General features: G+C 44.3%; 3 protein-coding genes across 4 annotated transcripts; all 3 read left to right on the top strand.

Moving 5' to 3' along the window:
- Nucleotides 1-791: 791 nt before the first annotated feature.
- On the top strand, nt 792-2,807 carry LOC133215508 (keratin-associated protein 10-4-like). Its single transcript, XM_061359575.1, is given in 3 exon segments — nt 792-852; nt 1,107-2,328; nt 2,330-2,807. Coding segments are annotated over 3 exon segments (1,761 nt in total).
- Nucleotides 2,808-7,563: 4,756 nt separating this feature from the next.
- On the top strand, nt 7,564-9,720 carry LOC133215578 (uncharacterized). The gene is made up of 2 exons (XM_061359654.1): nt 7,564-8,310; nt 8,424-9,720. The coding sequence occupies exon 2, from the start codon at nt 8,445-8,447 to the stop codon at nt 9,411-9,413; it is 969 nt and encodes a 322-aa protein (XP_061215638.1). The 5' UTR covers nt 7,564-8,310; nt 8,424-8,444; the 3' UTR covers nt 9,414-9,720.
- An 11,905-nt stretch (nt 9,721-21,625) lies between these two features.
- LOC133215577 (claw keratin-like) lies at nt 21,626-25,129 on the top strand. 2 transcript variants are annotated; one of them, XM_061359652.1, is made up of 3 exons: nt 21,642-21,761; nt 23,196-23,263; nt 24,177-25,129. In XM_061359652.1, exon 3 carries the CDS (start codon nt 24,198-24,200, stop codon nt 24,726-24,728), a length of 531 nt encoding a protein of 176 aa, XP_061215636.1. In that variant the 5' UTR covers nt 21,642-21,761; nt 23,196-23,263; nt 24,177-24,197; the 3' UTR covers nt 24,729-25,129. The 2 variants fall into 2 exon arrangements, with proteins under 2 accessions (XP_061215637.1, XP_061215636.1); XM_061359653.1 differs by lacking the exon at nt 23,196-23,263 and having other exon boundaries at nt 21,626-21,761.
- The last annotated feature ends 988 nt before the right edge of the window (nt 25,130-26,117 follow it).

Genomic DNA, 26,117 nt, shown 5'->3' with positions numbered 1-26,117 from the left:
CTTGCAAAGCCCCTGAGGCAGGGGATGCCGCTGCTGCTGCCTCTCCAAATACCTTTCAGTATTACCATGCCAGGGAGGATTATACTAAAGGTAATTGCTCTTACTATGGCGAGCTAACATTCAACTACTCATCCTCAGGGATGAGTACACTGATGCTAGTCACTACGAGTGTTGCACACAGGACAGCTTTGCATAGGAGCTAATAGGCTATGTCATGGGTACCTCATACCTTCAAGGCACATTTAGTAGCTATATAAAAGCTCTCCTTCTATTAGAGCTCACTGGTCACACCACTGAGCTGTTCTCACCAGGGAGCTGGGTAAGTCTGGTTTGTGCTGAGCCTCTGTAGCTGCTGCAATGCAGATTTATTTCTGCTTTGTTACATACTAAAAATGGTCTATGGGAGAAGTATTCAAAATGAGTTGGCTTGAATTGCTGTGTTGGAGTAGCAGTGTGCTCTTGGTGTCTTCAGCTGAGTCCAAAAGGCAGTCCAGAAGAATTTAAGGAAAGGCTGTTAGCAGTAATTGGGGTGCTGCTATTATTGTTTGCTTTTGGGGGTGCCTGACAACAGTCAGAGCAGCTTTGGTGTACTAGGGAATGGTAATGCTAAAAGAGCTGTAAGCAGGTTTGTGTTCAGTTGTGGTATCACTACCCTTTAATAGGCTTTGGCTCCATAATGAGCATGAACCTTGTGATGCTGGGACTGAGCTGTGGACCTCTATCTGCCCATGGTGTGATGGGATCAAACAGCGGAGCCCTGAGTGCTGTTTGTCTCTCCTACTACAGTAGATATGACGAGAGCTTCAGACCTTGTTTCTGGATTGGGCCTTTTTCTCAATGCACCAGTAAGAGGTCAGAGGAAGGGAAAAACTGGGTTTAATGATTGAAAGACAGCTCTTAGATCAGCCATTCCTCTGCTGACCTCCAAGATTACTTCTCCCCCATGGAGGTCCAGGTGATGGGGAGGGAGTTGCAGTCCAGGGAGATATTTGGTGCTAGGTGTCTCTGAATTTCCCCACTGTTTGACTTGATGCTATGTTTCAGAGTTAAAAATGATGGGTTGGGTCTTCAGCTGCTGCTGCTGTGGTTTTGAGACCATGGCATAGGCGGGACGTGTCTCCAGCACCCTGTGAAACAAGCCAGTCCTGAGGCACAGGCAGCAGCAGGACAACAAGAAACAGCCTCTCTGAAGGCTCTGCTTTCTCACGTGCCGTTCCCATCCTGCCAAAACCTCACCAAGATGTCGTGCTACCTACACCAGTGCCTCTCTCCAGTCTACCAGAACTCCATCCCCATCAAGTACTCACCAGTATATACCGCCAGACATCTGCCAGTGCCTACCTGGCACTCGACACTATGCACACCACAATATGTGAGCCCCTGCATCCCCCAGCAGCGGATCATGTCCTCCAGCTTCTCCCACCAGCAGAGTGTGACCAAGTGTGTGCCACGGCTGCAGTATCAGAGCAAGTGTGTGCCACAGCAGCAGTGTGTGACCCAACGCATCCAAGAGCAGCCATGTGTAACTCGGTGTGTGACAACCTGCGTGCCACAGCAGCAGTGTGCAACTGAGGGCATGCTGCAGCAGCCTAGAGTGACCAGGTGTGTGCCACAGCAGCAGTGTGCAACTGAGGCTGTGCCACAACAGTGTGCAACCAAGTGTGTGACCGCCTATGCCCCCCAGCAGCAGTGTGAGACCAGATGTGTGACCACGTGTATGCCACAGCAGCCCTACCTGACCAAGGCCATCCCGCAGCAGCAGTGTGCAACTAAGTGCATCCCACAGCAGTGTGTGACAACGTACACCCCGCAGCAGCCATGTGCAACCAGGTGTGTGACCACGTGTGTCCCACAGCAGCGTGCAACCAAATGGGTCTCGCACCGCTTTGTGACCTCTTCTGCCCCACACCAGTGTGCCACCACGTACGTTCCACAGCAGCGCGCAACCAGGTGTGTGACCAAGTGTGTCCCACAGCAGTGTGACACCGACGGTGCTACCATTTGTATCCCACAGCAGAGTGCCACCAAGTGTGTGCAACAGCAGCAATGTGCCACCAAGTGTGTACAACAGCAGCAGTGTGCCACCAAGTGTGTGCCGCAGCAGCAGTGTGCCACCAAGTGTGTCCCACAGCAGCAGTGTGCCACCAAGTGTGTGCCGCAGCAGCAGTGTGCCACCAAGTGTGTGCCGCAGCAGCAGTGTGCCACCAAGTGTGTGCACCAGCAGCAGTGTGCCACCAAGTGTGTGCCGCAGCAGCAGTGTGCCACCAAGTGTGTGCAACAGCAGCAGTGTGCCACCAAGTGTGTGCCGCAGCAGCAGTGTGCCACCAAGGTGTGCGCAGCAGCAGTGTGCCACCAAGTGTGTGCCGCAGCAGCAGTGTGCCACCAAGTGTGTGCCGCAGCAGCAGTGTGCCACCAAGTGTGTGCAACAGCAGCAGTGTGCCACCAAGTGTGTGCCGCAGCAGCAGTGTGCCACCAAGTGTGTGCCGCAGCAGCAGTGTGCCACCAAGTGTGTGCAACAGCAGCAGTGTGCCACCAAGTGTGTGCCACAGCAGCAGTGTGCCACCAAGTGTGTGCAACAGCAGCAGTGTGGCACCAAGTGTGTGCCACAGCAGCAGTGTGCCACCAAGTGTGTGCAACAGCAGCAGTGTGGCACCAAGTGTGTGCCGCAGCAGCAGTGTGCCACCAAGTGTGTGCCGCAGCAGCAGTGTGCCACCAAGTGTGTGCCGCAGCATCAGTGTCAGTCAGGTGGAGTGAAAATTTCAAGCCATGCTAAGAAGTACTGCTCTGCCTCCAAATGGCCCTGGTAAAAAGGAGAAGGGAAAGGAAGGTCCGCAGGAAAAGAGCCAGGTACAACTTCTGGCATTGGCAGAGGTTATTTTTCTCCTTGTACCACCTGCCAACTAGTTCCTGTTGCTTAAACCTGCTTTGTCTCTGTTTTCAAGTGCTTCCCCTGTAGCTCAGCTCTAGTTTGGGCCATAGGGTGTGATATTATATCCATGGCTGCACTCCAGGTACCTAGGCTTGTACCTTTATCTGCTGCAAGGCATAGTTTAGTGGGATGCTATTAAATTCTCACACAATTAAAATGAATAACAATTTAAATATATATATATATAAATAAATAGAAATGTCTAAGGACTCCAGATCACGACAGCACCAAAAGGACTGGTGATGTGGCCAGTGAAGGAGTGGGCTGTGCCCAACTCTGGGTTTAGTCCTTAGGAGACAATGTTCAGATTAACTTGGATTCCACGAGGCTGCAAGTTCTCCAAAACAGAGAACTATAAAAAAGCTATCTGTTTTCATGCCCAGATTTGGAAGCCAAAAGTAAATTTGCTAAGCAAACGGTGTATGAATCTTACTCCAATGGCCTTCATTTCAGAAGGTGGCCAGAAATGCCTGCTGCTTTAAAACACTGACTCTGTGCTGACTTCAGCAGAGTCCCCAGACAAGGCAGGATTCCCGATTTGGTGAAGCTGATGCTTGCTGAAATTTTATATATGAAAGTTTTTATTCACTTGGTTGCTTTCATGAATATTGAAAACACAAGTTGAAACAAATGAAAGTCTTTGAAATAACATGAAATAACAAATGAAAGTTGTAGCACGACTATGTTAGAACTGTTTGAGCTGTAGAAGCAATTAACCATATTCTTTATGTTGCTTGAAGATGTGTGCTCTACACATTGAAAACAAAACCCATATATATATATTTAAAACAAAATACATATATATATGTATACTTACATATACTTAAATAAAGTTGTCTGACCTGAGATTGAGTATCTTGTCTTTTTCCTTTCTCATGGTTCTTATTTATTAAACACAGTGAATCCAGTCTGAAAACCAGAAAAACCCTGTAATATGCCCTACCATTAGAAGAACGAGTAGTAACTCATGCTAAGTAGATCGTGCGTATTTGGAGGCTGAAAACAAGTGTTGCAAGACAAAAAGAAGGGTGTGACGAGGCGCGGGACGCTGCCCCGCATCCTGCCCTGCTCCACCCTTGCTTGGTGACCTTGGGGTGTCACTGCAGGCTGCCCTCTGAAGGCAAGGAAGTGTCCAAGACCTGAGCATCTCGCAATGTCAAGGTGGCATCTGGCTGCTTCCCCAAGGAGCTCAGTGGGTCATGGGGAGCCAAACCCTTTTCATACCTTCTCCTGAACATTCAGTGGTGATGCTTTGGACTAGAGAGGCTGCACTCAAGAGCAGCAGTGACCATGGTCTCCTTCCACTCTGAAGAGCCAGGGATGCTCTCACAATCCAACACTTTGTGTCCCCTTTAAAACCAAGAAATAAACAAGGGGGTGGCCTTTTGAGGAGTTTTCATATCACTGTGGCTTTTGCATAGGTGCCAGAGCCCAGGGGATCCTTAGGAAAATCTTCTTGGTGGTGATGGGGAGCCAGGTGGTGCAGAACCTTACCTCACAGGGTGCACAGGGCTTGTTTTGAAGGTGGCTGTGATGGAGTCTGGCCCTGGCCCTGGCTCTGACTCACTCTGCACCACGAAGTGACCACAGTGCAATGTGCCTCAGTTTCCCCTGTCCTTAACTGGGAATAATAATACCCCCCTTAACAATGCCCAGTGTGGCACTATGCGTCTCTCTGAGATGAAAGGACTTTACAGATGCTAATTAAGAACATTTGGATGACAGAGCACGATGTTATCATCGGGTTAGTATTCTGCTACCTATGTTGGAAACACTAAACTGAATATTAGCATTACTTGAAGGCTACTTGATCTGGAGCTTGACCAGGAGTTGGATTTATAGACCTTGTAAAAACTGTATTAATCTTCTTACCTGTTCTCTGACGCCAGCTTGATTCCCAGAATCTTAGGTCAGATCATTTAACATTAAAAAAGGGCATTGTAGTTCCAGGGAGTGAAACACAGTAAAAGTTGTTGGCATCAACTGGGAAAACACACACTGCATTTTTTTCTATGATAGTGAGGGAGATTTTTTTTGTTGTTGTTGGAAAATCAGTAATTTAAATAACAAACCTACCTTCAGGCTTCTGAATTTTCCAATGAAAATAGAAATAGAAATTTACTAAGTGGTTCACAAGATGGAGATCAATATTTTGCTTCAAATCGTAGAATCATTTAGGTTAGAAAAGACCCTTCAGTCCATCGAGTCAAATCCTAAATACAATACTGCCAAGTCCACCATGTTCCTAAGCATGTCTTTAAAATACCTCTAGAGATGACAACCCAGCAGCATTCCCAGTGCTTCACATTGGTGAAAAATTTTCCACCTACTCCATTAAAAGTTAACTTATTTCACTTTTTTTTTAATTATTATTTCAATGCACGGGACCTCACGTGAATTCCCAGCACGCTGGAACCCAAGTCATAGGTGTCAGATTAAAGGAAAAAAAAATAAAAGAAAATAAAGTCTAGGACCTCGGCTTATGCCTATATGACTACGTAAGAATGTATTCCCTATTGGCACTTCTGCTCATGCCACTGTTAATTTTCCTTTGGGTTCATTTGTGGCGTAAACAGGGAACAAAGGGAGGGATGACTGGTGCAGAGACTGTGCAGCAAAGCAGGAAATAGGACCTGTGTTTTCAGGACATGAGCTGGGTTTGATTCAGCCGCCTTTCCCCGGGCTCCTGCCTGTCCTTTCTCCTCTTTGTTGTGCCGGAAAAGCGTCATCTCTTTCAGCAGGTCATTCACTTCGTGGCAAGTCCTTTTTAGAAGCCATCTTGCCTTAGCCCAGGGCTTTCTCACTCCAAATCATCCGTCTCTTCCCTGGGCTCCCTATGTAAGTGAAGGAAGCCTGCATGCCACAGTAATTATGGTCTTGGCAAAAAGTTGCCAAGAGTCCTTCCTGGATGGTGTTTTCAAAGGCACCAAATGGATTAGGCACGGAAATCAGAAGTCCCTCGAGCAGTCCCTTTGGTGGTCTCAACTACAAACTTTTTCTGGGTGGAAAGGTACATTTTAGCTGGCCTGGGTTTGCAATGGGCATGCAGGGATGCTTTGGCACTGTGCATGGGGATTCATAGCATGAAGACCATGAGCACAGGGTGCCCTCAGCCTCCCAGGTTCTTCGCTGGTTCAACATATTGGATCATGAGGTTCCAACTCATGGAGCTCACAGATGTCCTGATGGTACCTGGTGGTGATGGCAACCTCACAGAGCAAGGACAGCCATTCCCGCCGGCATGAAGCTGCACGTGGCTTGTCCAGGACTGGCAGGCAATTAGAGCATCACCCAGCCAAACCGCCTCACTCCCCTAGGGCACTTATTCACTGTATAAAAGCTCTGCCATCGTGGGGCTCTCCTAGGCACTTCTCTCCAGTTGATCTTACTGATGAAGTGGGTAAGTCTGGCTTTTAATGGAGCTCCTGAAATGCTGTTTTATTCCTGGGTGGCCGGAGCAGGCAGAGTTTCTGTGTGTGTACTCGTGGAGAAGCATCCTCTGGGGGATGCTGCCTTCAGCACCGCCATGCACAGCTCTAACTACTGGAGCATCTCCTCAGTGCTAAACTGAAGAATATTGGGAAAGCACTTCCCAATGGCCTGTGAAGTCAGGAGTGGGATCTGTGGGCTTCTCTACGCTTTCTGTTAGTTCTAGTCCAAACGAGGCTATTGAATACATAAAGAGCTCGATGCTGGCAGCAGATATGAGTGACTCCTCTAAAGGAAGTGACATGGAGAAATTTGCTGCTGTTTTATGGAACTTAAGCAAAGCAACTTTTAAGACAATAATAAGCTGACCAACTTCAGTGACAATGTGAAGGTCAACAGAGAGACTCTCTAGCTAAGCCTGACTGTGTTTAAATTTCCATCTAGGCTAACAGTGATACATGAGCCTGAGATGCAAACAACCCCTTGGAAGCAAATATTCCCACCTATTTTAGAAGCTTTTTATCTTTATGAGCATCACTTTAGCATTTAGTAGTAATTGCTATCATTGTTTTTCATCTGGCTGTTTTTATTAGTTGATGATTATAATTGTAGTGATAAGTTTTTCCTGATGATTGGAACACACAGCATTGCTATTGTCAATAGTCACCCAGTGACAGGCTTTTGGAAGATAAAATGCCTTACTGTAGTTATAGACAGAACTCGAGGTGTTAGAAACTGCAGTTTCTTTACAGTTGTTTAATTACATGCCTTAATCTCCAAACAATGTTGAAATGATACAAGGAAAACATTTTCAAGCAGAGTACCTTTCACGTGTCAGTGGTTGAAGTACCTATTGTGCTCAAAATATGCCTGTTAAACCCACAGAAAACTCCCTGAAACTGGTGTTTTCCAGGGTGGAGAATTAAGTGGGATGGTTTATGCTGCAACTCTCAGGGTCAAGACAAAGAGAGACATTTCTCAGTGGTTTCAGGAGGGAAGTGTGGACCTTTAGATGGTGCCACTTGATCCCTTCCCTGGGAAGGGGGTCTCATCTAGATCCCTCTTTCTGCTGCTCTAACCGGAGCTGCCTGGATGAGGTTTCACTCTCAGAGTTGCTATGCCAGGCATTGTGACAGTGGATCTTTAGCTTACCATAACAAAACCAGGACATTATGACTTGGTATGACTGTAGTGCAGCGCTGGAGGCTGCTTTCAATGTGTGTAATTCACTCAGCTCAGTGACACTTGAGCAGTTAACACCAGCTAGAGACTTTGCCTTCACAGGTTCTCCTTTCTTGCTCTCATTTCACCAAACACTTAGACATGGTCCTGTTGTATTTTTTCTTTTCTTGAAGATGCCTACACAAACTATTTTGTATGAATCCGGGACTGCAAGGCTTGAGAGGCAGCAAAGCTGATGCTATGGTAGCATGCTCAGAGCATACATGCTCTGCACACTGCCAGCCCAGCAGACCCCTGTGGGACTGTGACTCAATAGGCAAGTTGTACGTGCTGAGCTGATGAGCTCCTTGCTGCCACAAACCTATCCTTACCCTCAGCTAGCTAATTTAACCTCAGCTTGGGTTTGCCTGTGTGAGCTGCAGCCACACCTGAGTATTACAGCATGGACACACCTTTAATTTTGGCTTGCCTTTCATCTCTGGTGCTTGGGAGTTGCAGGACATAAACTTGAATAGTTGTCCCAGTGGGGACCCAGAAGGTTTCCAGGAAGTAAGGCAGAGGGTCAGAATGGTGCTATTCCTTGTGAAATGCTTTGATGGACACTTGGCTGGTCTTTGAAAGGTGGCATGAAAACTTTTCAGTTTGCTTGGCTCCAATCCTGGTTGTTTCTGGGCTCTTAAGAGAAGGGTGTGAAGGAAGCTGAGAACAGACTCTGCTCACCTGGGTAATCCCAGCCCAGTTTTGAGTCACAGAGAGCCTCTGACCCTCAGGTGAGCCAGGGCACGAGTTTGCATGTTGAGGTGCCTGTCAGAAACTGCGTCCTGCATCACAGAAATCAATCAATGCCTATGTGAACTGTCTGTCTTTTTCCTGCTTCTTTCAGGCCTAAGTGCTTTGTGTGACCATGCACTACTATGGGGAGCGGTACAAACATCTGTACCTGCCAGGATCGGGCTATTTCACTGAAAGCATCCAGCAGTGCACACCCCAGAAAGACGTATGCAGCACCACGTGCCACCCAGTCAGTGTGATCAAGAGCCCCATGCCAAGATGGCAAAGCTACACTCAGCCTTTCACTTACGTGTGCCCACAGCCAAGTGTGACCCAAACACCACTGCTGTCTTGTCCACCCTATGTACAGCAATGTGTCCTGCTGTACCCCGAGCCTTGTGAGACCACTCGCCTTCTGCCCTGCAGGAAGCCCAGCGTGCGGCTGAGCACAGCACCGTGTTTCCAGCCCTGTGAGAGCATCCACCCTGAGAAAAAGCGCGTGGCCAAGAGCCTTCCACCGTGCGCACCCAGGTGCCCGGAGCCGCGCAAACTCAGGTTCCCACCATGTGGGATCAGGTACTCATCCTCCTGCAAGAACGAATGCCGGTCGCAGAAGATATCCAAGTGCTCCTCACAGCGATATGGCACGGAGCTCCGGTCCCTGCAGGGAATGACCAGTGGGTACTCCCCACCGCTGCGTGGAGTCACTGAGTGCCCCCCGCAGCAGTGCGGAACAGAGTCCTTCATGCACGAGTGCGTGAACGGGTTCCCCCAGCAGAAGTGCATGAAGGGTTACCCAACACAGGAGTGCGTCACCACCTACTCCTCCCAGCAGCAAGTAACCAAGTCCGTGCCGCAGCCAAACGTGCCCAAATGCTCCCCTGGAGAAGGAATAAAGGAGTGCTCCTCACAGCAACAAACAGGGAAATGCTTGCTGCTGCAGGAGGGAACCAAGCACAAGAGCTCATCAACGCAACACCTAAGCAAGTCCAAGTGCCTCTACCCACGGACCACCCACCACTCAACGCACCATCACTCAGGGGGTGTGAAACGTTCAGGCCACTCCAAGAAGAGCCGTTGTGGTCCAAAATGTCTGTGGTAAAGGAGATGAAGTAGGTTTAAAAAACAGCGAGCTATGTAGCTGAGGTCTAATGTATTTTATTTTACTTCCCCTGCTCCTATTCTTAAACCCCAGAGAAGCTTTAGCCTTATTGTACCCCCCGTTGTAACTATGTTAAAATCATAGAGCACACTGCCTTTTGATTTGGGCACACTTGGGTTATTCCTGCAACAGAAAAGATGCTAGTGAGAAATTAAGTAACTGTGGGCAATTGCTCAGCCTTTGAACTTCGAATCGATACAACTCTGTTACAGTGTCCACACCCCAGGAGGTTTTCACTGTTACTGGATCAAACTAGCTCCCTGGTTGTACCTCTCCTATTAAACTCAGGTTTCATCTGGATTCCTACTCTCTGCCTCGTTTATTTCCTGTTTTTTTAGAAACTGTTTCTGATACCTGCTACTGGGGAGAAAAAAAACCCCAAACCCAAACGATTCCCTGTTGTCATACCACTTCTTTGTGTAAAATAATGGCAGTAACCATGCTTTTAGGACTAGATTTACCATCTGTGGGAACAGATCTTGGTGCTGAAAAGTTACCCAGAGACATAGCAGAAGCAGCAGCACAGGTTGGCACTGAGGAGAAGGCTTGGCTAAAGCAGTGAGACTGCTTAGGAGCCCCAGACTGGAGTTTACTGTCTCTCCAGGCTTACCTCTGTCACATCAGTGTTGTAGAGAAGCACACACCATTTCCATGCAAGTCACACAGGAGGACTTTCAGCCCTGCACCCTGGGACCGGGGCAAGTTTCCCAGATGTCCCCTGCTCTGAAGTTTTGTCCCTGGAGAAATCACTGCTGAGCAGATTACCAAATGGGTTGTGGGGGATAGTCCCTAGCACAGGAGGATGAGGGGATAAGACTCAGGAGGTCTCTTTGGATGCTGTGACCTGTCTGCGTCAAAAGATGCAGTGGGTGGGTGATCAGCATCAAGACTCTGTGGTTACAAAACTGCAAGCAGAGGGAAAACAAACTCAATTTCAGCTGTTCCTTAACAACAATATTTTCATAGAAGGAAATAGTTATCATGCTTGATCAATATTTTGATTTCCTAATACATATATTTATACAATCAACAAAGTCCCAATGCACACATCTCTGTACACCTGCCCCATACCACAGTCTCTCCCAGGAGGTGCTCCTGTGGAAGCAGCAGCTCTGGACCACCTAAAGGTGCAGCGGGAGACCTGGTATCCCCTCCCATCACTGCTTCACTACCTTGTTCTGCTCAGCCAGTTCCCTGAGCATATCCAAGCAGGAAAACCACCTCCTTCTCTCCCTGGCTTCCTCTGCAGCAGCTCAAGCAGACCAAGCAGGATTTCTGTTGACTCCTTTTAGTAATAAAGTGATAGATGTACCTGTATAAACAGAGACTGATGCTACCAGTCCTCCAGGATTAGGAGTCTTGCTCCCCGTGAGGAGAGAGAATTCATTGTAACGTCTCATAAATCACTGACACTGGGGAATTAAATGGGAAAACGAGAAGAAAAGGTGATCCAGCAGCTCCTTCCTGACTACCCCACATTGGATCAGGTCTATTAAGAGGCTCACAATTAAGACACGAAGGTGGCACAAACCAGCCCCAGGGGAAGCTCTCCCACCTGTATTTATTCCAATTGGAAGGCTTAAAAGGCTCTGCTGACCTCTGTCTTACGTGGTCCTGAAAGGATGCAGACTCCCCTTCAGTTAGCATGGAGATGGCCTTGACCAGCAGAAAAGGGTTTCCTTTTAAAAATCTGAGCTTCTGTTGCTGTGGTTTTGCTCCTGAGGAAGGGGTTACTCAAACATAATACAAAACCCCGATATCTCGACACCACAACTAAATGGTGCTTGAACTTCTACTGGTTCTCTGCATGAGGATAGTTTTACGCTGTCTTGTTTCCTCTCTCCAAGCACTAACTGCTTTGGCAGCAAACCCTGCTCTCGCTCACCAAACGGAAAGGATCTGCTCCTGGAGAGCTCATGGGATCTGCAAAAAGCAGGACCTCTTTGCCCAAATGTGAGGCAGTGCTGCAGCCTTGTGGGAGTGAGACCCAACTGCAGGCTGGGCTGCCCGAAGCAGAGCATAGCCAGCAGCAGGCCAGAAGTGTTGGTTCCCCTCCATCTGGCATTTAGGAAGCCCCATCCAGACCTCCATGGCTGGCTCAGCACAGGAGGCATGGACAGCCAGAGGGGAGTCTGATGGAGGCTGCAGGGTGGTCAGGGCACTGAAAAATGGTAAGAAAAGGGAGGTTGGGAGAGCTGGGTATGTTTGCCATGGATAAGAAAACACTGAAGGGAGAGTTTATTACCACCTTCACTCACCAAATGAGTGTTCAGAGCAAAGACAAGCTCCACACCAAGGTGGACAGAGACAGGGTGGGCTGCAAAGTGGCTTTTTCTTTTGGGGGTCTACTTCACACAGCCTTTCCATGCAACCACTGCCCAAAGCAGGTGTAAATGCATGATTCACTGGCTGGACAAGTTCCATGTTGCTCATGTTACTAGGAGGTATAAGATGTTTAGAATTGTGTTTCTAGTCCCATTTCCAAAGGTTTTTTTAATGCAGAAAACATCATAACTTCTAGAAATTAAATGGCAACCTTGCTGTCTTTTCTTCTTACAAGGAAGACTGAGGTGTAATTGAGTTTCCAGTTTGAGATATTTGGCTGCTCTGCAGGTAAAGTGGCATAGAAACAGGAATTTCCATTATTTCCAGACACTTTTCTCACTTTTAAGAAAGAAAAGTATGATCAGAAATTGGTTCAGAATTCTCCAAGATATTCATAAACTACCTGAAATTGTCAAATACTGTGAAATATGATTTTGAACATAAATTACCAGCAATCTCTGGTGACAGGGCTTAGTGGGGTGAGGTGTGAATTTGGGGCCTGGCTTTTTGGATAACTTTGCGTTATGTAACTTTTCATTGTCTTTTGTGAGAGGATGGGAAAAAATAATCCAAACAACTAGAGACTTGGTGAGGTGAAGTTCCCACCCAACAGGGGACATCACAATCTTTCAGAATTATTCATTGCTGGTTTATGCATGCAAAGTGTTTTGCCATTATAATAGTATGTTATCTGAGACAAACACCTCAGGACTAACAGCAACTTTAGGATATGCATTTTTTGATGGAAGTGTCTTACTTGTTCTTATAAACAGGATGTTGGTTTTGAGCCCTGACAACTCCAGGCACTTTGCATTTTCATTAAACATGCATTTCTGTTTGCATTCAAAAGCAGTCATTTCAAAATGGGTTAAAAGGCAACTTTAGCTAAGCTGGTGAGAGCTGAACATGACTCAGCTCTGAGAACCCACCTCAACCCTTGGGAAATCAATGAAGCTCCACAGAATTCAGCCATTTGTGCACATAAGCAGCCACATGATTGAAATATTTTCACTTTACTTTAGTCTCCCTTGGTGCACTTTAAGTCCATGACTTCTCTCGGCCTCAGCAGGTGTAAATGGCAGCTACATTCTTTCACTTTGGCAGAAAGTATTACCTTACCTTCTTCTGGTCTTCTCTTCTGTAAGAGGGCATCTTGCAGAGGGTATCTTGCAGAGGGTATGCTTCTTAGCCCTCCAATCACTCATGGTGGTTGGAACCAGATGCTCAACTGCTGGTTGGTACCTAGAGTGTGAGTGAGGATCCCTAAGCAGAACATCTTCCAGCTGCAGCTGTGACAGCAGTAAAACAAAGGACAGGAAGCAAACAATTAAATCAATGCCACTGTGAACAAAAATGGGCTATGTACTGTCTGCAAAATTCTGTTCTCTCTCCACCTCCAAACCGCTTACAAGGATGAACCCCATGGTGCCTCCAGCTAAATGCTACAGTGGACTTCTAAATGAATGAACTAAAATCCCACATCTAGCAAGCAGAGACAGCCAATGTTTCTGCAATACAGCAGCTGCTGTCTTCAAACCACTGCTCACCTGGTCAAGATTTAAGTCGAAGCTGAACAAAGTAGAGCTAGTTCCATCCCCATGTTAATACAGACACAAGTAGTAGAATCACCTCAGTGGTTAATTTAGACCACGAAAAGAGAACATGAAGGGAACCCCCCAGCATGTAACAGTATGTACCACAGAAAACTGAATAAAGCCAGTAAACAGTGTTCAAATAATTATAGTAATTATGAGTGTTACACATGCGGGAAAAATTGTTTGGAGAGTAATTAAGACCTTATGCACAAAGGTTGTCTCATCTTCCTGGAAGATCAAGAAAGGATATAAAACTCAAAGGATTCAGGGCTCCTCTGGCCATTTCTCTTGACTTCTTCCTGGACAACTGGTAAGTCCCATTTACCTCAATCTAATTATATTGAGTAAAGAGTTGCTTTAATGTAGGCCAGGGTTTAACAGCAAGCCACTGTGGTTTTTAAAAAATCTTAATAAGATCCTTTATCCAAAAGTCTGCTATAAATTTAGTTGCATACATTATCACAGAATAGTTTGGGTTGGAAGTGACCTTTAAAGGTCATCTAGTCCAACCGCATGGCAACTAGCAGAACTTTTTCTACTAGATCAGGTTGCTCAGTAACAGTAGTATTTATATTTCTTAATTTTAAAATTAGCTAAGATCCGAGATGCTCAAATTTGTTTTCTGCAAGTTTTAATTCATAAAACCAGAAAGCCTTCATTTTCAAAGGGATAAAAAGGGACTAAAATCATGCAAAACACAGCTAGAATGGAGAACTCGTTCACTAAGAAGCGATATCTCCACAGTTTTTCACTGGCCATTCATACAGGTCTAACTCTCTGGTTGGACCCTCTCTAAGCTGAGACCTTTATCATCGCACTATTAGGAAGAAGAAAGTTTGGAAGGACAGTTCTTTTTCTACTTAATAACTTCAGGGGTTTTCTGATGACAGCATCTGACAGATCTGAGAGGCTGGATGAGATAAATAATGACATCCCCCTTAACCTTTCCCTCTCTGTCAGTGAACAGAAAGAGGCATTTCACATAACGTATTTAAATAACACCTACCTCTGAAAGACCTTGACGGCACTCTGCAGGTCTCCTTTTCTCCAGGGACAAAAATAGTGGCTGCTTTATAGGTGATCATTTACATCACGCAGTTTTAAACTTTGACAGGTAAATCCCACTGTACATTTTTGTAATGAGTTCCAGTTAAATGAACTTAAAGGTGGATTCAGGGTCCAGGCAAAAAGGTAGGCATCAAAAATCTCTATGAAGTTCTTGGCTCTGCCATGAATGGTCTCTGCAAACCATCTGGAGATACCTGGAGACAAGATTTCACCAGGAGCTTGGGCACTAGCATGAAGAATGGCACCAAAGTCGGGTCCTTCCACCTCCTGCAAAGCAGTCCCCAGCTTGCAGAGCTTCAGTAAGGGCTTTGGCTTTCAGTCCTGTTTGACATGGTCATTGGTCTGCATAAACTTCTCAGGACACCAACACAGTCTCACCAGAGGCACAGGAATTACTCTAATGAGGGCTCGCAGACTCTATCAGTGAGATAAACAAATAGTCCCAGGCAAGGATGCTCTCCAGTACAGGGGTATCTTATACCCATTCTTGTATGACCAGTGGTTTTGTGTTCCCAGCAGTGACTGTGTTGAAGTCGCTGGCCACAGCTGCAGCACCCCTCCAGTCATCCTTGGTGGCTGCCCAGATAGGATCTGTAATTGGAAAAGCAAAAAGAGACACTATGAACAGGCAGAGATGCAAATGCCCTGAGGCAATGGATGGGACAAAATGGGATGAAGGCTGGTTAAACCCAGAGGGCTAGGCTCCTTTTTGGAAGGGTGGAGGTAGAGTAAGAAGGACTCAGGGTGACAGGGTGTATGGAATGAGAGGGCAAGCCTCTATGACCTGTGAGCTTAATTTCATCACATTGTCTCTGCTACATCTACATTACCTGCACAGCCCCTGTAACTGGAATACCTGAGCTGCACTCCTATAGCTTTGTATCTTCTCCACCACAGTGTGTCCCCAGCTGTGTCACTTGCCTCACCCTCCCTGCAAGAAGGAGAGCAGGAGTCCCCCTTGAGTTGCAAGGAACTACAGGGTGAAGGGCAGGGGGTAGGTTGCAAATGCTTTGAGAAACTCATTTTTAGCTCTTATGTGCTGCAGGTTCACCATCATTTCTCCAAGATGTCCTTTGGTGGCGAGTGGGATGCAGGACAGAGTTTCTACTCATGTGATGCACAGTGCCCACAGCCTCTTGTTACCAGCTGCAATGACCCATGTGTTATATCCTGCGGTGCCTCCAGAGTCATTATATACCCACCTCCCGTCGTTGTGACATTCCCAGGGCCAATCCTCAGCACATGCCCGCAGGAGACAGTAGTGGGAAGTTCTGCAGTTATGGAGGGAGGTACACCAGCCTCGCTGACATCTTTGAGAGCAGAAGTCCTGTGCTCAGAGCCACCTGCAAATAGCTTCATCCCGAAACCTGTGCCTCAGTGTGCACCACGATGCTCCTACGTGTTTTCTTCCCACTGGATGCATCCTTGCAGCAGACCCAGCAACAGAAGCTACCAACCATCTGAAAGCAAGAGTGAAGAGCATGCTCCAGAGAAGGAGAAGCCAGAAACTGAAAATACAGATACAGCAAATGAGGACAAAGAGACCACAGAAGCATAACACAGTGATGCCAACCTGAAAGGCTTAGTAGAATCCTACTGCCTCTTTAAAGCAGATCTACCCATATCTTCTTTAAATTATGCTTTACCTTAAATTCATAGGGTGTATTCCCTCTCAGGCAGGTAATTAGAGATAATTAGTCATTAGGAAATTCACTTTTCCTTTGGATAAATACACACACATGTCATTTGCATCTGACTTGTAGTTTCTGCAAGAAAAGTGTGGGGGAAAACAAATTGATCCTCTGTTTGTATCTAATTTTAAGGAAAAAGTATTTGATGAAAGGTATCACTTGAATATAGAGGTTAATACAAGCATATGAGTGACAGAATCTGAATCTAGAATTGTGCCCTTTACACTATTATTGTTTTAGCAGTCTTGTTCTGTCCTTTCCCATTAAAATTCTGCATTATCATTGTGGTTCTCATTTCTTTCTTTTCTCCTCTTGATTTTCAGATACCTACTGGCGAAATTTAGATGGCAAACATTAAACACAAAACTGTCAGCCCTGCTCACCCATGAAGTGAGGAAACAACTCTGTCTTGCATTCCTCAGCTCTGGTCACATGCTTACGCACAGACTGTTGCATTTTCACTTGCACCTCAGCTTTCACTTTTTCTTCATCCTGTTAAGTACACTGTGGTTTTGAGAGTTCATGGGCTGACGTATCAGCTGAAAAACAAAAAGTAGATGAAAATGAATGACACCCAAATTTTCCTTATTATTTAATTCAGTTCAGGAGAAATCCTTAGCTATTCCCTTCTCCACTCTTCCCTCCCTCCCCAATTCTAAGATTTTATTCCTCTAAAGAGGAATAATAAAAAACCCCTGACCATTCTAAATGCAAGCATTGTCGTTTTCATCCCTAGAATAATACTACTGTAGTTATGCTTGGGCACCTCTGATAGTCTTTGCAAGCTAAAAGCCCAGTTTACAGAAGTGAAATAAAATTCATAGGTAAACTTACCCCTAAAACTGATATGTGCAAGCTGGCTAAACTCTAATTCCCCATTGTTGGGCTTATCAAGCCTTGAGAGCTGTTATTTAATGATTTGCTCTCACCTGTGGAGGCAGATGTCCATGAACATCTGGGTGCACAACTTATTCTACAAGCAGCTCATGTGGCCACATACAGAGGTTGTTTTCCCAGGCAGTTCATCAAAGAGAAAAGGGATTGCAGAAAACTTTACAGCAATGTTAAAACATCATATGAAAACATGCTAAGCAGCCTGGATTCCTGCCAGTCTCCCTGGGAAGCTGCCAGCCTCTGAGAAGACAGTTTACCCATCTGCTTGTTGCAGCCCCAGGCTTTCACCTTCACAGTGATTTGTGTCTTCTCAGCTGGCTCACCTGGAACATGAGCAGCCCATACATGCTGCCTGCGCCCTGTAAATTCTTCTACAATGAGCCCCTCAAATGTTTGGTGTGCGTATATATAATTTTTTCATTTGACAGGATGGGAACTCTTATAAATCCTCTAGTTTATCTTGTAGACATTATTATGTGCCCTACTTTATTGATCTAATATGAAGATGTAATTACTATATCTTTGAAGATTAGCTTGTGAACTGGGTCACACCCTAGATAAACTGAGAGGCAGGTGAGAGATAGAAGCTTTGTTGTTTGCCTGGCTCACACAAAAAGTGTTGTGAAAAATGTGGTAATGAGCTCATGGGCAGGGTGGAGCTCTCAGGAACCTGCAGTTCAAAAGACCCTGTCTTGACTCATCCTCTACACCCCAGCCAGTGCAGCAGTTCAATGCATTTAACAATAATCTACTTGCACAAGGGGATTCAGGAAGTGATTTACACCTTTCATTCTTCAAAAATAATACAGCTTTAAGTGTTCAAAACCCCTGCAGATGAGGCCCTCAATGACAAGATTTAGTAGTGGTTTTGGCAGTGATGGAATAATGGTTGGACTTGATGATCTTAAAGGTCTTTTCCAAGCTAGTTGATTCTATGATTCTATTTTTCTTGTGAATGAATGAAGCAGCTTGCACATGGTGATCTAACCTCCAAGAGCTTTGCTGAGGGCTTTTACAGAAGAGCCATTAGCCTTTAAGCCTAGGAACTTAGAGACTGATCCCTTTTGGAAAAATGTGTAACATCCATGCTGTGCAACATAGGGCTCTGCTGTCTGAAATGTAGACACACTGTTTGGGTCCATTCAGTGTGTGTTGACACATCACATTTTTAAAGAACCCTCAATATTCTCTACTTATCTGCCTAAGCCAATCTTGAGACATTTTATCAACCCCGCAAAAGAAAAAGTATTTCTGAAATACTGCATCTTTCTAAAAATTTGGTCTTCACTCTTGGTCTTTCCTCCTTTGCCTGCCATGTAACTACCTCCCTCAAATGCTGTTCCTCTTACACTGCTTGTTTCAGTGCTTTCCACCCCTATTGCCTCCCAGTGTGGGAACCCAGCTGTTCCTCTACCTTCCCCTGTTTCAGTCACCATAAAGGATGCCGCATTTCATTGTCATCATGTCATCCCACATCAACCTCTCATCGCTTCTTGCGAACCTTCTTTCTCTTTACACCTGTATGGCACAATTGTCATCTTACTATGGGACAGCTGATTCCCAAAAGCCACCTAACCTGTCTAAGGACACTCTATACATAAGGGTGGACCTAAGAATTAGGCACACCTAATTATTATTAGTCTTATTACTTAAAACCTGTCATTATAATTCCATATCACACACTATCCAAATTTATGATGGGGTCACGAAGACCAAGACATAGGACAGACACAAAAGGGGCAGAACAAATCCTTCATGGGATGCTCCTTCTGTTTAAATCTCTTTTTCAGGTTTTTACATTAGTTATTTGGAGCGAGATAGGAGTATGGTGGCAATTGGAGCAGCCTTCTACTCAAGCTGGAGCTCTAGTTTTGTTGACCTAAGTTGGAAGAAACAGTACTGAAAAGATACGTGCAGCAGAAAGGGATGTGGCAGCGTAACTCAAACATTTTCTCTGGACAGCAGAATTCTGCTTTTCCTTTCATGAGAAGGCCCTTCTCTGTCTCCAAGCTCACCTACAAATTCATTTCAGTGCTCTGTACCACCAGATCAATGCTTTCTTAGTCCAATAGCCTTAAAAGAACTGAAAGTCAGCTGCCGGTTTTTCTTGCTGAGCTTAATGGGCCTAATCAGGTAATGAACCAGAATGAAGATTTAATTAATAGCTTTAGAATTAATAAATTATTAAATTGAATTAGTACCACACCCTCTGTGAACCATAAGGTGATACAAGAGCATGAAACCACTCTGGCAGTGTCAGCACATACCATAAGCACTAACAAAGTATTAAAAGTGAACTATTTAGAAGACTGAAATTTCCAAGGCACTCTGTAAGTCATCAAAAACTAGGACTCACAAGCACTCACCTTATTAAAAAACAGGTCTATAGACATCTCTACCATACTTGTACTTTAAGAAGGCTGAAGTAACCCCCATGCCCCTTCACCATGGTAGAAACATGTTATTCCAGGCTCTTTGAATACACAGTTGCTACCGCGATAAGTACCCATCACTGTGCCCTTCTTGCCCCTAAAAAGCTCTTGGCTCTTAAGGAGGTCCTTCACCTCTTTGCAGCAACTCACACTGAGACAAAGATGCAAGTCTCCTGCTCAGGGTCTGAGCCTTGTAGGGCAAGGTGGAGTAGGACAGGGCTGGGCTTGGCTGATTTATGAAGCAACCCAGGGTCCTTATCAATGCTGCTACATCAGCCTTTCCCACACCTGGGGACTTCAGATAACCCAGTAGCCCTCCAAATCCTACAACCATGTTGCTGGTCAAGCAAAATGGGTCTCACCTGGAAAACATGCTTGGGTGATGGGTATATTGTGTGCAGCCTGAGAGGTATAGATTAGCCAGCTTTTACACAGAGCTAAATTATACACAGATATGCAAGCTGTAGTTACACCTGGGGCTGCAATTTCACATACCCTCAGGTTTTGTTCAGGAGAGCAGCACTCATATATTAAAGAATATTAGTTGTGTCTTGTTTTTAAGATGAAAGATGCCCATTAAAATATCAGCAGTGTAATTATTCCTGAGCTCTGAGCAAATCTCATTTAGTGGCAGGGAAGAATTCTTCAGCTTCAGAATTATTTGTGTGCATAATTATTTAATCACCACATTTTGTTGCACTGTAGCTAGAAAACATAACCAAACCTATTCAGAAGAGAGGAAATCTATATAATGAGAGCTTCATATTGCCATAAAATACTTGAAGATGTGACTAGGTATTCAGGATGTAAATGGGAGATGAGTAGGCTGAGGTCATTGACTATGAATTTCCCCTAGGATCAGGGTCAATTTTACTGAAAGGGGATTAAGTGAAGAGTGTGGAAAAGGCAAAAACTGGAAGAAAGTCATCTTAGTCCCAATGGAAACTAAAATACTCAGTGGTGGCTGATCAAGGTCTCCATATCAGTGCGGTTTCTAAACTTCCAGTGCCTTCAAAGGACAACTAGACAGGACTTCAAAGAGATGAGAGAACAGCTCAGTTGATGAAATGCAAGCATTTATGGAAAGGTGAATGCATGGACAGATCTCCAGGCTCCACCAAACATGTCTGCTGACTGTAAGAGAAACTGAGATATGTATTTTCAGACACCCAAGTGTGGCTATCTCAATCTGGAACTGAATCTAACCCTATGTCTTCCTTTCTCCTGTGGCAACCACATAGTTACACAGCCAATGTTCTAAGAAATGGTTACTGGAGAAAACTGTTATAAATCAAAGACAAAACCTGAGACATGGCAGTCAGATGTGAGTGTGATTTTAAGAAGAAATGAAGTTCCTTCAATTTTAGGAACTGCTGGAAACATCAAGTTTTCTGGAAAATTAGAAATTTTGTCATCAATCTGGAGTCTTTCTCATTTTCCTCTGTTGTCTTGTGCTCTGCTTGGCCCACAGTCACAAAGTTTCCTATACTTAACCATCTCCAACAACTCCAAACACAGGCTGCCAACAAAACAAGTTATTATTCTTTTTAATGGGATTGAACAAAAGGAATCAAGTAAATGTAATACACAACTAACAATAAATATGAAAATACAAAACAGATACTGCTATGGTATGGGGAATATAATAACACTGATTATACAGATAAAGAAAGAGCACACAGTGCTGATCTAGTCCTTCAGTTCCTCATTTCATATTCAGCCTTGCAATTAGGCACGAAGAAGCACTCAGTAATATCGACCCTCCAGTTTCAGCAATTTAGGAAATAAGTTTCCAGGTGGCAGCTCTTAGACCACACTGGAAAAGTACGTCCAAATGTGGATGTCCAGGATCCAAAGCTGCTCCTGCAGCACTCCTGCACAGCGATTCCCATATTTTAGCCTGCACTGTGTTGTTTGTTATTCTCTTACACGCACTATCTGCCTGGAATTGCTGTGATAAAATCTGTGGAAAAATGAAGGTTAAGGATAATGTTTTGCTACAATCTGTGATAATAATATAGGCTATTTCCTTTCAGAGAAGGGAGCTTCCAGACCAATTTAGAAAATTATAGCATAGCAAAGGTGAGAGCAATAGCAATTAAACCAGCTTCCTCTTTAAGATTTAATCTTTGTATGCAAAGGAGCTGGGTAAGGATCAGGCTTGGGATTTCTAAAACAGAAAAATCAATAAAGCCGACAACAACAACAACAACAGCAACAACAGCATGGTAGGAAAAACATGAGGCATCTTTCAGGTAATGCTTCAGGATTGCTTTATGTGAGGTGAGCTTAAATCTAAAGCTGTAAATACCAAGCCTCAGATTCCTCAGCCAGGCCAGACTGCTGGTTTATGTATGGAGCTCTATATATGAAGCAACAGATTTTTAGGGAAAAATGCAAAATCCTTGATGTTTTTTCTTCCTGTTTTCAGAAGAATTTTGCTTTCGCCTGGTGAGGGAGGGTATCTATATCTCTCTGTTTAAAAGATTTCAGTGATGTAAGGCCGCAGATGTAAACCTGCAGATGCTCAAGCCAGTGCGATTTTCTGCAATGTCAGTTAAGAATCTGTGTTTTGAGCAAGTTTTCTTCGGAAAACTTCAATAACAATGAGATCCTTATTAACTTTTGAAAACTATTTTGTTTGGTAACTCCTTTAATTGCTTCAGCTGTAGATTGCTGTAATTATTAATTACTTCTCATTCCCACAAATTATGTGAGTCATGGTATTCTGTTCAGCCTGCTGTCACATCTCTATTGGCTGTATACATTCCTCTGGTCATTATATTGTTTTCATGGTCATGCAACCAAATTATCTGGGTTTTGGGATTTGTTTGGGTTTTTTTTTAGTTTTGGTTTTGATAATTTGTCACAAGAACACAGATAAGAAGGTTGGGTTTTTTATGTAAATGTGATTATGTGAATCACAGTATCAGCATTTTTGAGGCCTTGTGAATTTATTCTAGCTCAGCTTATGGACTTGTACTTCAGGTGATATTTCCTGTGGATCTTCTAGTCCCACAGGTGATATGTTTTTCTTCTCATATTGGCTTCCGACAAGCATTCTCAGAAAGGAAAATTCATAGTTGTTAATGGGGTTTTGTTGTTTATTCTGAAGGCCTTTTGGATGAGGAACTGATGATAAATTGAAAAAGCTCTGATGTTGCTAATTCTGATTGGGTTATTGTGTCTGTGGATTGCTTTTGTGTCTCTTACTTTCTACTCATTCTGGACATGGTACAGTCATGTAGGAGAGCATCTGTCCAAAGGACAGTCCCAAGCCATAAACTGTAGTCCCAAAGCCCCTGGAATGAGTACACAATGGCTGTGGACACTATTTAAGGTAAAAAAGATTTCCTACTTATAAAGAGGAAAAATTCAGAAGGCCACGGTTATTATTACTTTCAATGACAAATGATAATGTGGAATCCTCTACTTACTAACAGCATGCAGTTTATCCATCTCTGAGGTGCCTTCACAAGTACTAGCAAGTATTGAAGAGAAAACTAACCTCAATTTATTGTGAGATTTTAGCAAAAAGACAAGATTGTTGAAGTTTGTGCATCATGCCATGTGGGATTAGAATTTATCTAATAATCATAAGCTGTTATCAAAACAGTTGCAACAAAGGCAGGCATCACCAGGGGAAAACATTCTGTTTCACAAGATGTGGAGAACGGTTGCGTAAAGGTATCTCCTAATTTCTATTCTCTATGACAGCATATAAAAGTGCTTGTAACTCAGATCTCTGTAGCTGCCTCTGCTGACTTGCTCTTCTTGGTGACTGGGTAAGTCTGATTTAACTGAATCAGTTCATAATTATAGATGTGGATTTATAGGTAGCATTAATATGAGGTTATATATCCTATATCCTATTTAAAGGTAGGACCTTATTATCTAAAATCATTTTAGTTGGGAACTGTAACTTTTAAGTAGAGTGGATACAGACATTGCCACGTGTATGGGGGAATAAAGGAAAGGGAGTTCCAAAAATGTAGACAGCAGCAATTCATAGGAATTGAGTATCTATTTATGGGGACAGGATAGCCCAGAAACTATCAGCATAGGGACTGGGACATATCAGCATAGGGACTGAGACTGACTCCCAGACAAAAGTACTGCAAAGAGAATGATGTTAGAAAAGGAAGGAGAGACATTCTTCCCAGAAATCATTTGGGGAATAGACTATGGAGCAATGGAGCACTAGAAAGGGATGGGAGTAGACTCGGAAGCCCCTACCCAGTAATTCATTTCACTTGGTTTGTGGTATCTCTAATGCATAAGTCCACTCTAGAATGGAATGGATTGTACCTTAGAAATCATTATTATTTTTCTTTCTTTTCTTTTTTTTTTTTTTAAAATCGCCAACTCTTAAATTTTGAGGTGGTGAGGCATTGGAACAGGCTGCCCAAAGAAGTGGTGAATGCTCCATCCAGTTTTCAAGGCCAGGTTGGATGGGGCTTGGAGCAACCTGGTCCAGTGTCAGGTTTCCTCTCTCATGGCCATGACAAGAGGGTTGGAACTAGACGATCTTAAGCTCCTTTCCAACCCAAATCATTCCATGATTCTATGAAGTTTAGTGTAGTTGACTCAGACCTGTGAATCTGTTCAGATGAATACCATTCCACATTACTATAACAATTTATTCTTCCACTCTTTTGACTGTAACTTTACCAGACCAGTGCACTCTCTGCCTTTCAGGTTGGCTTGTTTTCTGCAAAGATGTCTTCCTATGGACAGATGATTAGCTCCCGCTGTGCTGAGCCATGTGAAGTAACATGCCCACAACCATATGTCAACTGTTGGAACGAACCTTGTGTCAGCTCATGTGGAGACTCAAGAGCAATCGTGTATGCGCCACCCGTTGTCGTGACTTTCCCAGGACCCATTATAAGCTCCTGCCCTCAGGAAAGTTTTGTGGGAACTGCTCTTCCTGAAATTGAGGGTCAGAATGGCTCTGGAGGTGGAGGAATGGGTTCCGGAGGTGGAATTGGCTCTGGAGGTGGAGGAATAGGCTCTGGTGGTTCCTGTGGTGGAGGCAGCTCCTATGGGATGGGCTCTCATGGTTCAGGCGGCTCTTGTGGTGGCATAGGAGGGGGCTCATATGGTGGGGAAGGCTCATGTGGTGGTGGATTCTCCCGTTTGGGAAACTTTTACCGAAACTCATATTTTTCAGGATATGGTAGATATTATTCCCCCCTTTTTTCCAGAGGGTATTATAGATATCGCTATGGAAATTATGGGCCATTTTAAATCTTTAAGAAAGGTTAATGACTGGAGAAATAGTAAAATACAAACTAGTAGCTGACATAGAGACCTGGAAATCAGACATGCCAAGCAGCCTCTGCTCCAGCCTATGTCAGAGGAGCTGGGGTTGCTTGGGATCTCATTGCGCTTTATCTAAGGCTTATGGTCCCAATGTTGCCTCACTTTGTCATCTGCTCATGTTATGTTTTGTTTTTTCTGAACCTGAAGAGGGTAAACCAAGTAATGGAATTTGACTGTAAAAGCGTCCAGCTGAAAGAAGAACACCTTGTGAGCCCTGTGCTCCTCTGCATGCATGATTGATTATAGCCCTTGTTTGAAATGGAAATTACATTCTTTGTCTCTTCCTTGCCTCATTCTGCAAGAATGTATTCCAGTCTTTGTTTGTATTAAAGCCCTATTGCATCATAGCACCATCTTCTGTCTTTTATTTCACTGTAGTTTCATAGTTGCAAAGTTAACTTTGTGTATCAATTCTTATACATTAACTGGGGACTATCATCAGAAAAGAATTAATTCTTCTGTATGACCCATGTAATTTGTCAGAAATCTTTCAATAAGGTGTTTTTTCCCTTCTGGTATATACCATGTTAATAGAACAAAATCATAGTTCTGTTCTATTCAATCTCCATCTCTGGAGTTAGTTTGCTACAGTTCCCTCTCAAAACCAAGGTAACTTTGAAGCTAGGTCAGTTACTCGGGGACATTACAAGTCTTTCCTTGAACTCCCAAAGGAAATTGTTTTAACCCTCAGCAGCAGTTGAAATGACTACTTGGGCTCTGACTTTATCAGAAGGCAAAGATGTGCTCTGATTTATCTAACCTTGATGGTAAAATTGATTAGACTGCAAAGGCAAGCGGGTTAGTCTAGATCTGAGTACTGTGGGGAGGCAGAGCCAAAAGGAATGGAAAGAAGTTATCTGTATGCAATTGAGAATCAGACTACAAGTCTTGCACTCTGTGATGTGCCTTGCAGCTGGGAAATTCACCCAGCAGCTGTATCAAGGTTTCTCTTTAGGAGCCATTTCCATTGTTCTGCTGTTGATGAAAAGAAAGGGCTCCTGCGTGGGCTGAGCAAGTGCTGCTCTGCCAAGCATAACATTAATTTCCTTCCTTTGATTGTATTAATCCTTGTGGTTTGTTAACTTAATTGAAGCATTTATGCAGTAAATAATCTGAGGTAGTTAAGCATCACCATGGGCTCCCTCAGGCAACAGCTACATGCTCTCTTAAATTAAGAATCACAAACTGCCTCATGTACAATCGTTGCCAGGACTGTCCAAGAAACATTCTTCCACCAAAACTTTGCATCTGGTTTTAAATTGTTGGAGTTTTCACTAATATTTGTGCACATTACATAATATGCCTGCAAGCCTT

The sequence above is a fragment of the Neopsephotus bourkii genome, unplaced genomic scaffold, assembly GCF_033783945.1.
Source record: "Neopsephotus bourkii isolate Nb327-2 ecotype Australia unplaced genomic scaffold, CSIRO-AGI_Nbou_v1 NB_989, whole genome shotgun sequence".
NCBI lineage: Eukaryota > Metazoa > Chordata > Aves > Psittaciformes > Psittacidae > Neopsephotus > Neopsephotus bourkii.
The sequence above is the reverse complement of the archived record's forward strand: the minus strand, read 5'-3'. Positions and strand labels throughout refer to the sequence as shown.

Excerpts from the sequence above, each read along its gene's own strand:
- LOC133215578 (XM_061359654.1), top strand. The coding sequence starts at position 8,445 with ATGCACTACTATGGGGAGCGGTACAAACATCTGTACCTGCCAGGATCG.
- LOC133215577 (XM_061359653.1), top strand. The coding sequence starts at position 24,198 with ATGTCTTCCTATGGACAGATGATTAGCTCCCGCTGTGCTGAGCCATGT.